We start from the raw sequence: 16320 nt of genomic DNA on the forward strand, positions 1-16320 counted from the left end.
CGGACGGGTTCATATTCTGGAATGTGTCTGATCATACAATCAAGAGGTTTTCTCAGGAAGGATTCTCACCCTCACTCAAAATTAAACTGGACACTGTGTACTATGTTTATACAGGTAATTAAGCACTATTGTCTCTTGCCTGTGCTCTTATTACAGATATTTTTTATATCTGGGTGAAATTGACCAGAAAGGCTATTTATACAAAAAAAGTTTCATTATCAAAATGTCCATCTTCGTTATTTTTAGCAGTTTCTTTAATGAAATATTGGGGATATCATTAAATTCACTCAAATTCGCAAATGATAGGAAGGTTGCAAACACAGAGGGCAAAATTTAAAAAAATATGGACCAAAATGCCATAATGTCTGCAATAGACAATAACAAAGCATGCAAATCAAAAGCACAGACAGAAAGCAGGTAGACATCAAACACACACAAACACATCAAAGTCAAAAAGTCTGGGCCAGGGATCAAGTTTCAGACATGTCTGGCTTGAAATGAACAAAGTAACAAATGCTGTTATATTTGCAGCTTATAAATACTTCCACTGCAGCGCAGTTTTAAAAAGAGACGCGCCAAGGAGAGGTCACACCTGAGAAGCATCACTTAATTATTAGTAGGTCGTAATAGGATAATGGCTAGCCCCTCGAAACAACCTAGAAAGGATGACGATAGCATAGTGGGATATTTGCACTGTGTGTCACCGGTGAAAACTTCGAGGCGGAATCTCCGCTACTTCGAGGCGACCCTACAGACCGGCCGAGAGGAATACCACAGAGTGGTAGCATTTTCGGTAGACAAGAGGATCCCGTTTACGCAAGCTTCGCAAAACAACAGCCCAGTGAAGCTGGCGAACGTCAGGAGAGGCCTCAGTAAGTACCCATCTGTCAATATTCTAGGTTCTTTAGTGGTGAGAGTAACATAGTGAGTTTTGTAAACTAATGGTTTGTATTGTCCTCCATTCAGGTTACTCCGATCCCAGTGGCTTCGACGTTCTCTGTTCAAATAGCACCACTGTGGAGGTGGTGGAGGACGTGGCTTTCTTCCCGAGAGAGCCTCGAAGCATGGGACAGATGACCATCGAGGAGGTGCTGCGCCTTGGACCAAGACAGCGCGTAAGTTGAGCTGCCCGAAAGCGTATAGGCTACTTAATTGTGAAGACAATGATAACATCTTTGTTATGTTTGTCTTGATTTAAATGGTTATCCTGGAAGTTTAAATGGTGGCCTAGGCTATTAAGTGCAATTGAAATAACGTAATTCCATGTGTTTTGTGCCGTTTTTAATAGGTGGGTGTGGTGGATGCCAAGATCCTGCCAGAGGGTACTGTGAGCAGAGTGGTACCTGTTGACGGGGTCCAGTGCGAGTTGAAGGAGCTTCAGATCTGCGATCCCACTGGCCAGACAACTCTCACACTCTGGGAGAAACTGATTCTGACTGTCGAAGTAGGCAAGTCGTACAAGCTGGCCAACTTGTCCACCAGGAAAGCCGGTGACCGTACGGTTCTACCACTCAAACGACTACCACTCAAACGACAACGGTTAGCGAAATTTCGGCCGTCGGAGAACCGGAGTCAGTCGAGGTCCATGGAGATGACCGCCAGGACACATCGATCGTCCATGGAACTGTGACCGGGGTGCAGATAAGCGCCAAACACCGTTGTAGGAGATGCCACACCAGTCAAGAGCCGTTTGTGAGTCGCTCGTTAACGCACAGATGCCAGCGCTGCAAGCTCTTACAAAAAGCCAGCTCCTTCGTGGCTTCCTACAGCGGAGTCTTGCTGCTGATGACCAGCGATGGCCAAGAGCAGTCGCCGATGTTCACAAACTCTGCTCTTTCTGCCTACTTGAAAGAGAAGGACATTGGCGATTCCATGGGGGACTTGCAGGTCATCGAAGAGCATTTCCTCAGTGTTGGTGACGTTGAGTTGTCTGTCAACGCAGAGGGGCTGATCGTTTCTGTAAAAGATATCGTAAGCGAAAAGGGTAGTCCAGAGTGTGAAGCAACAGGCTTTGCAGAGGGGATGGATGAGTTATTTTTAAAGGATGATAAGTTAAATGCCTGAACTCTTCGTTTTTTTTATGTTAGCCTAGGTATTGGGATTATTAGCCTACTATTTCTTTAATGTGTTGATAGCCTAGGCTACTGCCACCTGACCTGTTTTGTTTTGTTGGTTAGCCGATGTTTTCATCTCCTAATATTAGGCTGTTTACAACTGTAGGCTATATTAGCCAGTGATAGGCTAATTGTTAATTTTCAATAGTTTGTATTAGTATTTTGCATTTTTTCACTTTGAAGGCAACTCTTGTTACAGTTCGTAAACTTTCTTGTTAAACAGATTTCATTTCTAATGTCTCCATATTGTTTTAGTTGTTTTCCTGTTTGAGGATTTTCGCTAATAAAGTCAAAGAACTTATATTGTACTATTTGATAAAGTTCACCAGTTGTGTCACTATTAATGTGAGGATGTTATGCCGTTTTTTCTGGAAGGAAAATAAAGTTTGATTGTTGATAACCAATTGGTGTTTTGTTAGCCTACTATTTACCTATCTATTTCAGTTAAACTGTCTGTGCCTGGTGATGTATATTGCAATAATTACAGACTAATATTTGTGGATTGCTTTTTTCAATGCTGCCTTTACTGACATACATTTTAAATTGTAGTTTCGAGTTAATTTGCCATTTATAATAGTTACAAGTAGGCTACATTAGAATTATTTTCTTCCTGCATCTACGTTTTCGATTATTAGTTTGGACTCAATGCGAACAGTTTGTAGGTGGTGGTGTATGCACCTTTAAATAGCATACACCAAGCCCGCCAATCAAATCCAAAGAAGAATTCAACTCAATGTATTAGAAGAAGACGATCAAAACCTCACTTTGGATTGACGACAGACAGGTGAGCCACGCTCAGAATATGTTTCAAGAAAATAAATCGATATGGCAATGTTACTAATTTTAATCTTGAACAACGTATGAAAATATAAGTGACGGTTGAATGTTACGTAAAATACCATAAAATGGTATCTTCGTGAAAGTCAGTTGGTTTAGCTAGCTAGCTACCTGTTAATTACAGAAGCTACTGGAAATGAGTCCTGTCCTCATGCCACATGGAGAACGGCAGATAAAGTTAGAGCTAGCCTAGCTAAATTGGTCGTCATGTAGTTATGCTAACTGAACTCCGTAATGTTAAACCTGTATTATAAGATGGTAGCTGAAGTTGGGATATATCTTGGATAAGCTGGGATGGCCGATGGGTGGTTGACCGTAAGTAAGGCATTTTTCCGTAACACGCTTCTGCTCTAGCCGTCTACCTGACGGTCTTCATGTCTGAAGACCGTCAGGTACAGTAGTTTACTCTACTGTAAAGGATTTGTCCAAGGTCAGAGACTGTACCTACATACTACTAGCATACAACTTAAGTAGCCTAAATTTGTTGGTCGTTTCTTTTCTATGAAATATATTAACTAATATAAGCGAAGGGTAACAAGATGAAGGTAACGGTGATTTTTGTTGGTTGAAATTAGGAAAAGGATTTGGCCCAGGTCAGAGACCGTAGGTACATACTACTAGCATACAACTTAGTAGCCTAAATATGTTGGTCGTTTCTTTTCTATGACATATGTTTAATAATCTAAGCGAAGGGTAACAAGATGACGGTGATTTTTGTTTGTTTAAATTAGGAAAGAGTATAAAATAATTTATATTGTCTTTGACGTTCGTGCCTCGACTGTCTCCGCATTGGTGAGATATCTAGACCTAGCTTGAAAGCTGCCGTTTATTAGTGTTCAGTAGCAGCGATGCTAATTGACACAAGGGAAATTGCCATTAGCCTATGCTAGAAATGTTAGCAATGCCATTTTGAAGTGGAAACGTAACTTCTTGCAATGTAATATTTAAAGTTGGTGGATGTTAGTTTTGTATATTGTTACGGTTTATAGATGCTTGAGTTTTAGCTCCTAATCGCCGATGTTTCCCCCCTGCTTAAAGTTAAGCTGCAAATATATTAATTGGTTGTGTAGGTTGCCATTTCGCATATCACATAGCACTGTTTCTATTGTGAGCAATGAATGCCAATTGCCACGTTTTGATAGCAACTGATTCTCATTAGTTTGAATCGTTTATTCTGTTGGGAATGCAATTAGCTTTTAAGTTAACGTTAGTTAACATATTAGTTATCCAACAATTGGTCTTTATCATGTGAAAACTAACAGTAACCTTCATTTACGCAAACTTTTCCAGATAAAACTTGTGACTGCTGTAGTAAAGGTAAGCTTAAGTTATTGATGAATGTGATGTGACTTACTGTACCCTTGCATATGAATAAAGAAAGCAAGATTGATAGGTGTAGAGGGAAAAGTGTTACTGCTGTTATGTGGTTGGTGAATTATTGCATTTCAGGAAATTAACTTATGGGAACATTCAATGGTTGGGCTCAGAGTATTTTGTATTTGGGTATTTTGTCATTCAGCCATTCCTGCTCCATGCTGTTGATTTAATTTAATTTACCTACAGGACCATCTTATAGGCTATGTTTTTATCATTTTTAATGTGTGGTTTGGCAGTATCTTGACAGTAAGGTTTGCTTTTATGCGAGCAACTGTCATGATTATTTTGGTGAAACCTAAGGTTAACGTTGAAGCCACTTTAAAGATACATTTTTCTTAATTTGTATTTATAGTCAAGCGTGTTTCTGTATGTTTACATTTTATAGACTTCAATTTGAATTTACACAGTATAAATAGAATAAAGGATAAGTATTGGATGTCTAAAGTAAATAGATTGGTGTTTTGAGAATCCTAACCATCTCAATAGTCTGTATACTAGAACTGTTGAGGATGTTATGATAATGATTATGAAATGGTTAAGCAGTAGTCTGGTATGTGACATTTCATAGTTTCTGATGCTTTTTCTATGTGTTTATTTAGATGCCACAATCCAGCAAGCGATCAAAGGCAGCGAAGAAGAGGATGGCTGCTCCAGAGGACCACGGGTCTCCTGTTGAGGTTAAACTTCCTCGTGAAAAAAAAGCAAAACCATCGGGGGTTGGGCCACCTCCCTATCCCAAGGCCAAACATACTAAACCAAACTCTACCAACAAACAAACGTACTCTGAAAACCACCCAATTATACCAAACTCTACAAACAAACAAACTATTACAAACTCTGAAAAACAACAAACTATTACAAACTCTGGCAACCAACGACTTTGTGCAACCCCTTTCCGTACACAGATTCCAGACTCCGTATCCGTACATCTTTGTCAAACAGACAAACTAACTTCAACTAACTCAATGCCTACCACTGTGAACAAGCACCCTGTTACTGATGATGGTTTCTCCTTGACTAAACCTGTTACTTTTCCAGAGAGATCAGTGCTGATGGGATCCTTTCATCAAGGTCATCCACAGTTTGGAGATGCACAGAACAAGCAGTGTGGTGCCATCAGTCTGACTGCAGTTTTGAAGAGCAAGACTAAGAGTGTGTTGACTTGGAATACTCAAGATTTAGATGATGTTTTGGTGAAAGGGACTTGCCTGTATAGATCAATGAGAGCTCAGGGTAAAATAAGAGACCATGTCAGAGGAAGAGGTTACATTGCTGTGTCTGAACTGCCAACAAGACATAGGTTGTGGAATTCTGATTTCAGATTAAACTTTGCTGACTCGTTTACTGGATTTGTTCATGTTGAGGATTACGACCATGCTGTATGTGATGTTGCCATGCCATTTGATGTAGCATTACAACGAACACTGTTGAGTCATGACGCATGTCTCTTAACCATTTGTGCTAATACATGTGCTATTGTAAAAGAGGGAACATGGTTTGCGCTAATTGATTCACATGCTAATAGAAATGTTAACAAGAAACAACATATGGCAAGTATTGTTGCATATTTTAGCTCTGCTGAATCTCTGTACAGGTATGTTTTTGACTTTGCAAGCTCAGTTGGAGAAAATACACCACGCTTTGAGATAACTGGAGTTGAAGCAGTCATGATTGCTGTCAGTGCAGAGCTGTATGGAATGTGTAATGATGCAGGTACATCTTCCAGTTACATGGTAAACACAGCGATCTCTCCAAACAGCAGCCTGCTGTACAGTGATGTTGTGAAAGGAAATGGTAAGGTGTACAGACAGCAGGTAGTCAAGTCAACTACTGGAAATGGCACAAAAGATCCTGTGCAAACGAAAGCTGCTGCCACTGCTGATGTATTCTCAAGCACAGCACTCTACAGTGATGTTCTGAAGCAGAAGCCTAAGGTTTGTGATGATGGGTTTTCTAGTGATGTTTCCAAACAAAGTGTTGACATGCCTGAAGTATATGCTGTTAGATCTGATACCACAAATAAACACAGTGCACAAAGTAAGAACAGCCTAGACCACAATGCCGTTCAACCTACAACCTTTATTCTGAAAAATGACAAGCCTCTCAATCACTCTGTACCGAAACCTCAGCGTCAACCGAAAAATTCATTCCGTCTTAGGAAACGAGCCAAAGAAGTCCTTCCGAGAGAGACGCTGCCATCAAAAACAATGACAGACATACCCATTCAAACAAGTAAAGGAACAGATGTCATTATTAGCGATGTAAGAGTTCAGAAACAACATTTTAAACCTTTAACACGTCAGGATCAGGATGCATTGTGCGCACGTTTAAAACTTGTTAATGAAAACGTTCAGACTACCGTAGCAACAAACGTTGATGTCATGGGTTGTCCTTGTCAAATTAAGAATATAAAGCCAGATGGAAACTGTTTCTATCGTAGCCTATCTTTTAGCATATGTCAGAATGAAGAGAAGCATCTGAAAATTAGACGGTCTGTCGTGCAACACCTTGAAAAGAACAGTTCTAAGTTTGAATTATATTTGAGAGATGAGTACACATCTGTAAAGGATTACGTGACCAAGTCAAGAATGTATTACTGTGGTTCATGGGCAACCGAGATTGACATATATGCTGCAGCTGACTTTTTAGACACAACTATAATGACTTTTAATGATGGAAGATGGAATGCACACCGGCCCACAACTACAAATCCACAGTCATGCACAGAAAATGGTATCTTCTTAAACCACACAGGCAACCATTATGAAGTTGTACAATGTGTTAAACAGAGAGATGCACAAAATGTTTGTGCAGGAATGTGTCAGCCTGGAGAGATTGATCTTTTGAAGACACGTTTAAGGAAAAGGAAATTAATGGATGGAAGAGAAAACGTGAAAGCTAAGAAAGAACGCGAACAGTACTGGAAGAATTCTGATTACAGAGAGCAAAAACTAAAAATTCTTAAAGATAAATATCACAAAGAGTCGCAAAAATATAAGCTGGATAATTATTTGAGGAAATATAAGACAAATCGTGAATTTCAGAAACTCAGACGTGAATACTGGAAGAGTAAATATAGGAAGAATCTTGACTTTAAAGAAAGTGTACGAGCATACTCCAAAAGTAAATACAGAAGGAATGTTGATTTTAAAGAAAGTGTACGAGCATACTCTAAAAGTAAATACAGAAGGAATGTTGATTTTAAAGAAAGTGTACGAGCATACTCTAAAAGTAAATACAGGAAGAATCTTAGCTTTCAAGCAACTGTGCGAACATTTTCCAAAACCAAATACAAGACAAACAGAAAATTTCAGTCTTTTGTCCGTGATTATGGTCGTAATAAATACAGAAGAAATACAATTTTTCAAAATCAAATCAAACAGCATAACAAGAACAAGTACCAAGAAAATGAAAATATCAGTGTAAATAAAATTCAAAGAAGCTGTGAGGACTATGCATGGTGGCAAAAGAGACGAGAAAATTTGGATTTTGCTATAAGTCATTTCCGCCAAGAAGTCAGCAGAGGTCCAGAGTATGTATGCTGTGTGTGTCATCGTTTACTTTTCCGAAAACAAGTTGTTGAGTGTAAAATACTTTGCTATGAAAACAAAGGAGAGAAAACTGCTGCATTGGCTGACAGGTGTATAACACTTAAATATTTACATGTGTGTGATGTTGAAAGTGAGCATGAGAACCATTTGTCTGACAATCCATCAAGTACATTATGGATTTGCTATACATGCCATCGGAAAATACTTTGTGGAAAACTTCCAGACCAGAGTGTTGCCAATAACATGTATTTGGAGGAAATTCCAGCGGAACTTAAGTGTCTAAACTCTTTAGAGCATCATTTGATTGCACGTCATATTCCTTTTATGAAATTGCTGTGTTTGCCCCGTGGTCGCCAGAGAGCTTGTCATTGCCCCTGTGTCTCTGTTCCTATCAATAACGCAGATGTAACAAACATACTTCCGAGACATGAATGTGACGACAAAATGATAAGAGTAAAACTGAAAAGAAAATTGACATACAAAGGGCATTATGAGTACATGTATGTCCATACTGACCGTGTCAGATATGCTCTGAAATATTTAATGACACACAATAAATTGTATGATGATGTGAAGTTCAATGAAGACTGGGTCAATACTCTGAATGAAACTGATGATACTGAGAAAGAGGTATATAACAAAGGTGAAACAGTAAAAGAAAGTAATGAAGACAATACTCCTGAAGAGCCACCAGAGGAAGATTTGACATATATTGAAGGACAGAATGGACTTTTGTCAGATACATCCTTACAGCTGGTTGATCTGGGTTCAGAGATAATTGATCAGCATTTCCAGGACATCCTAAATGTGGCACCAGGTGAAGGCAACAGTCCTGTTAGATTGCTAACAGATCAAACCAATGAAGCAAAATGTTTCCCTGTCCTCTATCCTACTGGTGGGCCTACTTTACATACTGAAAGAGAAGAAAAAATAACTTTGTCACGTTACCTGAATGCACGCATACTCAATGCCGATGGCCGTTTCGCACAGAACACAGACTTCATTTTTTATGCACAGTACATATCAGAAGTTAATCAAGTTGTGTCTAGTGTTTCAGTTGCATTACGCAAAGGTGAAGGTTTGTCTATGAAAAAGATGACACAAGACATGCTAACAAACTCAGACTCGCTACGTCAAATATTACGTAATAATGAAGGATACAAGTTCTTAAGAGGAATTCGTGGCACACCTCCATACTGGATGTCAGTACAGAAAGACCTTTTTGCCATGATAAGACAGCTTTCCATACCCACTTTCTTTGCATCTTTCAGCTCTGCTGATTTGAGATGGCCTGAAATGCTGAACTCTATCCTGAGAATAGAAGGAAAACAATTAAATGTTGATGAGCTTGACTGGTCGGAAAAATGTGGTCTTATACGACGCAATCCTGTCACAGCAGCAAGAATGTTTGATCACAGGTGGCATTGTTTTCTGCGTGATGTAATCATGTCTCCAGCTGAACCCATTGGGAAAATAAAAGACTTCTTTTACCGTGTTGAATTTCAACAACGTGGTTCACCTCATGTCCACTGTCTTTTTTGGGTTGAGAATGCTCCTAAGATTGACAAAGAAAGTGATGCTGAAGTAGCACATTTCATAGATACCTACATCACTTGTGAGACTCTACCTGAGACTGACCCAGAGCTTTATGAGACTGTGAATTGTGTGCAGAAACACAGCACGAGACATTCCAAGACATGTCGTAAGAAAAACACAGTGTGCAGATTTAATTTCCCACGACCACCATCCAACCATACCTTTGTCACAAGAGGAGGTAACTCAGAGGACTTGAATGGCAAAGATGAAAATACAAGTGGAACTGGAATTATGAAGAAAGTCAAAACTGCGTTGACAAAGCCTGATATGAATTTCAGTTCAGCAGATGTATTTTTTGAGTCTATTGGAATTGATCAAGGTTTGTTTGAAAGAGCATACAACATATGTTCCAAAAAGAAAAACATTGTGCTAAAGCGAAGTCCAAAAGACATTTGGGTAAATCAGTACAACAAAGACTTATTGCGTGCATGGCAAGGCAATATGGATATTCAGTATGTCACAGATGCTTTTTCAGTAGTGGTATATATACTGACATATATCACAAAAGCAGAACAAGAAATGGGATTGCTGTTACAACGTGCACAAAATGAGGGAATGCATGGGAATCTTGATGCAAAAGCAGCATTCAAACAGCTGGGAAGTGTATATCTTCACAACAGAGAAGTCTCAGCCCAAGAGGCAGTGTATCGATTAACACATATGCACTTGAAAGAATGCTCTCGTCAAGTACAGTATATACCTATTGGAGAGAACCCTGTTAGGATGAGTTTGCCTTTGCACATACTCCAAAATAAATCTCAACATCAAGTGAGTGATGATGAAAACAGTCTTTGGATGACCAATATAGTTGAAAGGTATAAGAACAGACCCAGGACAGCACCATTAGAAAGTCTATGCCTTGCCAGTTTTTGTTCTGAATATAGAGTACTCTCAAAGTCACAAGTTTCCACTGCAAAAAATTCAGATAACATAATCAAGCTAAACAACGACTGTGGATTTTTGAAGCAAAGGACCCGAACTGAACCTGCTGTTGTGAGGTATCCCAGATTTTCTCCCACAAAAAACCCAGAAAAGTACATTCATTCGTTATTGCAACTTTTTTTGCCATATTATGATGACATTCACCTTAAGCCGTCACAGTTTGTTTCCTACGAGGATTTCTACAAAAATGGTGCAGTAAAATGTGGCAGTGATATTCAAAGAGTGCAGTTAATTGTTGATTCTAACAAAGCTTTATTTGAAAAAGAAAGCGATGAAATCGATAAAGCCAAACAGTTGCTGGAAGACGACATTGACTTGGAAGATGCCTGGGCTCAAATATGTCCTGAAACTGAAAACGAGCGTCTTTATTGTTTAGAACTGATGAAAGATAAGGTCATGCCTGATGACGATGATGATGAGGAACTCATTCCGGATCTGTCAGCACGCCCACAAACCACATGTACTCTTGAAACAAATCATGTGACAATGCCCAGAGAGGATGCATTGCATTTACTACGGTCATTAAACGAGGAGCAGTCTGCAATATTCTATCATGTTCGTCAGTGGTGTTTAGATAAATTGCTTGGACAAAATCCTGAACCATTTCGATTGTTTATTACAGGTGGAGCAGGAACAGGGAAAAGCCATTTAGTCAAAGCAATACATTATGAATCCTCTAGACTGTTATCTCAACTTGCTGAAAGTCCTGATGATGCCACCGTCATTTTAACAGCATCAACCGGTGTGGCTGCATATAACATTGGTGCAACAACCATTCACAACACATTCTCCATCGGTGCCAATATCAGATTGCCATATCAACCTCTAAGTGATGATAAAGTAAATTCTTTAAGAACCAAAATCGGCAACTTGCAAATTCTCATCATTGATGAAGTGTCCATGGTTGACCACCGCCTTCTAGCCTATGTTCATGGTAGATTGCGTCAAATCAAGCAGACTGGTGATTACTCTGTTTTTGGAAAAGTCTGCATTGTTGCTGTGGGTGATTTCTATCAGTTGCCACCTGTAAAAGGCACTCCTCTCTTTGCTGATAACAACGGAGCCAACTTGTGGGACAACAACTTTGAAGTTGCAGAACTAACTAAAGTAGTCAGACAGCAAAATGCAACCTTTGCGGAAATGTTGAATCGCCTGAGAGTTCGTAAAAAGAAAGAAGCTCTAAGTAGCCATGATGTTCTCACATTAAAGCAGTGCGAAACAGGTGAAGAATGTAGTGACATTCACATATTTGCTACAAACGCAGAGGTTGATAAATTTAACATCCAGAGACTGCAACAGACCTGTCCTGACGCAATCAGTATACCAGCTCAAGATTTTGTCCGTAATCCTAAAACTGGAAGAATGGAACAGAAAGTAGGCTTTCACACAAACATTTTCAATTCCTGTTTGTCGGATTGTGTTTCATTGGGAATTGGAGCAAAAGTGATGTTGAAGAAGAATATAGACGTGTCTGATGGTCTTGTCAATGGAGCATTTGGAACAGTTGTCCACATCAGTAAACGTCAACAAGATGATGATTTACCCACAGCTATTCATGTAGAATTTGACGACCCAAATGTTGGCAAGATTCAGAGATCAAAATCAAATGTGAGGTTTTCTGAACGTTCAACGCTAATTGAGGTAGAAGAGGACAAAGTCACAAATGCTGGTGGAGTACGCCGTCAATTTCCCCTCAGACTGGCTTGGGCATGCACAGTTCACAAAGTCCAAGGACTCACTGTTGAAAAAGCTGTTGTATCACTAAAAAAGATTTTTACTGCAGGGCAAGCATATGTTGCTTTGAGTCGTGTGAAAACTCTCAGTGGACTGATAATTGAGGACTTTAAAGAGTCAAGCATATATTGCAATAACAAAATAGACATGGCAATGAAAAGCTTGCCTCTGTTTACATTTGAAAAGTCTGTTTTCTCTAATGTTAACCATACATGTACACTAGCACTTCACAATATACAGAGTCTGAAAGCTCACTTTCAAGATATTTCTTCCCATAAAACTCTAATGAAAGCTGATTGTATTTGCCTAACTGAAACATGGCTCAATGTAGGCACTGAAGAATTACCAGAACTTCCAGGATTTCGCTTCAACCACAATCCAAGAGCAAACTGTTACGATGACACAGAGCCCCTCTTTACAGAACTGAAACAACAACAAAGAGGTGGAGTTGGTATGTATTATTCAGACAACATTGACATTAATGTTTTGATTCCAGAACAATGCAATTTAGAATGTTTGTATTTTGCAATACCTCATGTAGATTTGACAGGTGCCGTGTTGTACAGGCCTAGCACTTATAAAATTGACGTGTTTCGACAACAGCTGTTAAAGGTTATCTGTGAACTTGAGAAGCATCCAGGGAAGAGAGTTATCATGGGAGACTTTAATGAGGATGTCTTTGTATCATCTACAATTCTAAAGTTAATGGAACAACATGGATACACTCAACATGTCCAAGCAGCAACAACTGAAAAAGGTACGCTAATAGACCATGTATACATTAAAGGCACAGAAGATGTTATTGTTGAAGTTGTACAGACATACTACAGTTTTCATGAAGCAATACTTATTTCCCTCATGTAATATGTTCATAATTGATCTGTAAGATATTGACCATTAAGATACTTTCTGTATGTGTTTTATATACGATCATTTACATATAAGATTACGTCAAATACCGTCCACATAGTCTTGGGTGGGAATGGGGGTGGTTGCAAGGAGAGCATAACATTGGACGGCTACTTAAGGGGATGGGATGGGTATATATAACAGACACAGGGAATTAAATTAGTCATTCATTGAGACAGTCAAAATATTACTTTCTTTTAAATTCTTTTTTTTTATACAATGCAATGTTAAATTGTACATAGTTATTGTGTTTTATTAAGAATGTTAAACTAGACTTGAAATACATTTCTTAGAGTTAACTTTTAATTTAATGTATTCTTCCAAAAGATTTTGGACTTATGGAGTTTACTTGGTTAGACATTATTTTTATTAGATTTTTCTCCAACATCTTACTAAATATTACAATTGAATTTGTGAAATTAACCACATAAATATGGATTGGAAATTATGTCATGGTTGTATTTGGGCTACAAGACATTTCAGTTCAGTAAACATTGGACCTTCTGAACCCTGAGAAGACAGCAGACAGAGCAACGCGAGTCATGAGATCTCCAGAAAGACACCTAGAGTGAGTATACATTTTTTAACAGACCATTTTTAAAAATAAATACAGTATTATACATCCTTAGTGAATGGGTATGTTGCTGTCTTTCACCTGTATTCTCACACATATAGTTTTGCTAAGTTTATATCTCTCTTCTAATTCTCAGGTTTGGATGACCGCACAATTTTCTAAACCATACAATGGTGCTTCTGGAGTAAAGATGTGGTCAACGTCATCTTTGTCAGCATTGAACAGCCACAGTCTGAACATTTAGCCCCTAAATCTGGCAATCTCTTCATAGACTTCATTCACTTTAAAGAAGGAGTGAAAACAACCAAATACACTGGAATCAAAAGTTGCAAAGCTTGCAATCGTTTGTATGTGTTTACTGTTAATGTTGTTTTCCTATCTCTAAAAAGAAGCAATCATGTGGGGAATTATTTCTCAAAATGTCTCTGAATGGCAAATGACTGATATGAGTGATAGTTTAGTGTAAGAAACCACTGTACTTGTCAAATGTCTTGTATTTTGGATGGTCTTACACTAGGCGGTATTGTAATGTGCCTAGAAGGTGATCATGCTTTCCCATGCCTCAGTGATGATACGAAGGTTCATGTAGGTTGGCTGTTTCTCAACGGGTAGAGAGGATCCTCCAGTAACCATAAGGTTGGCGGTTTGACACAAGACTCCTTCTGTCTAACTGTCCTTCAGCAAGACACAACACCAGTAGCTCCTGATGGGCTTGCAAGCACCTTGCATGGCAGCTCCACTGCTGTGTGTGTGTCTAACCTAATCTGACCTAAATGATTTGACCCTTGACTACATCATTTGCACTGTCTCATTGATGAAATATCGATAGGCTACTATATATAAAATGATATTTAATGAAAAATGATATTTAATATTGTGATATTTTACTGTCATATCTTTTTTTAATGTTTATTTTATTTTCCCAATAAATACATTTATACTGCAATCTGAATTTCTTGAAAAACAAATCACACTACAAATTGGGAACATTTAATTTGTAACAAAGTGTAAATCAAACATGAACTACTTTCACTTCATGCTTTTGTGCAAAAGGTGTAACCTACAAACAACATACCATTTTATGTTAACATCACCCAAGTGGGAATCATTCATTTAAACTATTGTTTACTATCAGGACCCAATTGATGTTAAGCATTTCATAATATACTGGGTACTAACTGTAAAACGTGTTTAAAAATGAAGCAAAAGCGTGAGCACAAAAGTATTGCTCATTAGCATGAAGTGTTTCTGAGGCCACGTACAAATGTTGATATCAAGACATCAAATCATTGCTGAGATATAACTTCACTTACTGTTTTGGAAACATAAGCTGTACCGGACAAACGGTTTAGAAAAACAAAAAAACAGGTAATGACTTAAATGAGACTTGGTTAGAAGATAATCTGTCCCAAAGTTTTGCTTAGTTGCAGTGCCTCTACAGGTCAAATGGAATAACTTTTTAAAAAACCTCTTAAGAACAGGGCCCTGAGTTCCTATACCAAGTTTGGTATGAATCCTTCAAAGATTTGCAGAGATACGACCCAACTTCCTGTTTGCTGTCTTAATTGCACCATTTGATTGGCTGCACCGGACCAACGGTTTAGAAAATTAAAAAACGATGTTAGAACTTTATGAGGCTTGGTCTGCAGATAATCTCTGCCAAATTTGGTGAAGATTGGACAATATTTGTAGGAGGAGTAGATACATTGTGTTTTTTCTGTAATTCAAAATGGCGGCCGCATCAATTCGGCTATTATCACAAATGATCCTATATCACACACGGGATATCCCAAGATATCGGGAGACAAAGGAATCACTTAATAAAAGCAAACAAATCAACAGTTATTGACCAAAACACATTTTTGCTTCCTGCGGCCACGCCGGGTTATTACATGACACCAAATTAATTGGACAGCCTCAGAAGAGGGTTCCGAGTCATCACACCAGGTTTGGGGTTGATTTCTTAAAGATTTGCTGAGATATGATCCAACTTCCTGTTTGGTTGCTTTGTTGCCAATTTTGGCTGTACCGGACAAACGGTTTTGAAAATCAAATATCCGTTGATAACTTCTGTGAGGGTTGGTCTGATGATGATGTTTGCCAATTTTGGGGAGGATTTGACAAAAATTGAGGGAAGAGAAGCAAAAAAACGTTTTTTCACAAAATTCAAAATGGCAGAAAATCTGTATAACCGGAAATTAACGCCATGGTGTGCGTTGAACTCGTCTCGATCCAGGGAATCCAACGGTACCTCATTTTTGAATATCGGTCATACGGTTCAAAAGTTACGTGTGTAAACACAAGTCCAACTTTGACCAGTTGGTGGCGCTAGAGTACTCCAATGGGAGACATGAAACTTGGTGAATATAAAGAAGGAACTGTGCTTAATGAGTGTGCCAAATTTCACAACTTTTTACCATACGGTTCTAGGGGCTGCCATAGACTCCAATGACAGAAGAAACGTAATAATAAATATAGCTGCAAGCAGCAATGAGGTGGCCAAGCAGTCAAATGACTCATAAAACACGTTAGAAATCCTCAGAACAGGGTTCCGAGTGCATGCGGCAAGTTTGGTGTGAATCCATCAAAGATTTGCTGAGATACGACCCAACTTCCTGTTTGATGGCTTAATTGCACATTTCGATTGCCTGTACCGGGCAAACGGTTGTGAAAATCAAATAATCAT

At 38.7% G+C, this 16320-nt stretch overlaps 2 protein-coding genes across 2 annotated transcripts; both read left to right on the forward strand.

Annotated features, from left to right (window-relative positions):
* The first annotated feature begins 296 nt into the window (after positions 1–296).
* Positions 297–2064, forward strand: LOC124487572. The gene is made up of 4 exons (XM_047049999.1): positions 297–872; positions 967–1115; positions 1289–1539; positions 1716–2064. The coding sequence occupies exons 1-4, from the start codon at positions 635–637 to the stop codon at positions 2062–2064; spliced, it is 987 nt and encodes a 328-aa protein (XP_046905955.1). The 5' UTR covers positions 297–634.
* A 793-nt stretch (positions 2065–2857) lies between these two features.
* LOC124487573 lies at positions 2858–14460 on the forward strand. The gene is made up of 8 exons (XM_047050000.1): positions 2858–2898; positions 4242–4268; positions 4928–6365; positions 9336–9794; positions 10794–10877; positions 11151–12908; positions 13579–13628; positions 13771–14460. The coding sequence occupies exons 3-8, from the start codon at positions 4928–4930 to the stop codon at positions 13876–13878; spliced, it is 3897 nt and encodes a 1298-aa protein (XP_046905956.1). The 5' UTR covers positions 2858–2898; positions 4242–4268; the 3' UTR covers positions 13879–14460.
* The last annotated feature ends 1860 nt before the right edge of the window (positions 14461–16320 follow it).

Source organism: Hypomesus transpacificus, chromosome 26 (assembly GCF_021917145.1).
Source record: "Hypomesus transpacificus isolate Combined female chromosome 26, fHypTra1, whole genome shotgun sequence".
Lineage (NCBI taxonomy): Eukaryota > Metazoa > Chordata > Actinopteri > Osmeriformes > Osmeridae > Hypomesus > Hypomesus transpacificus.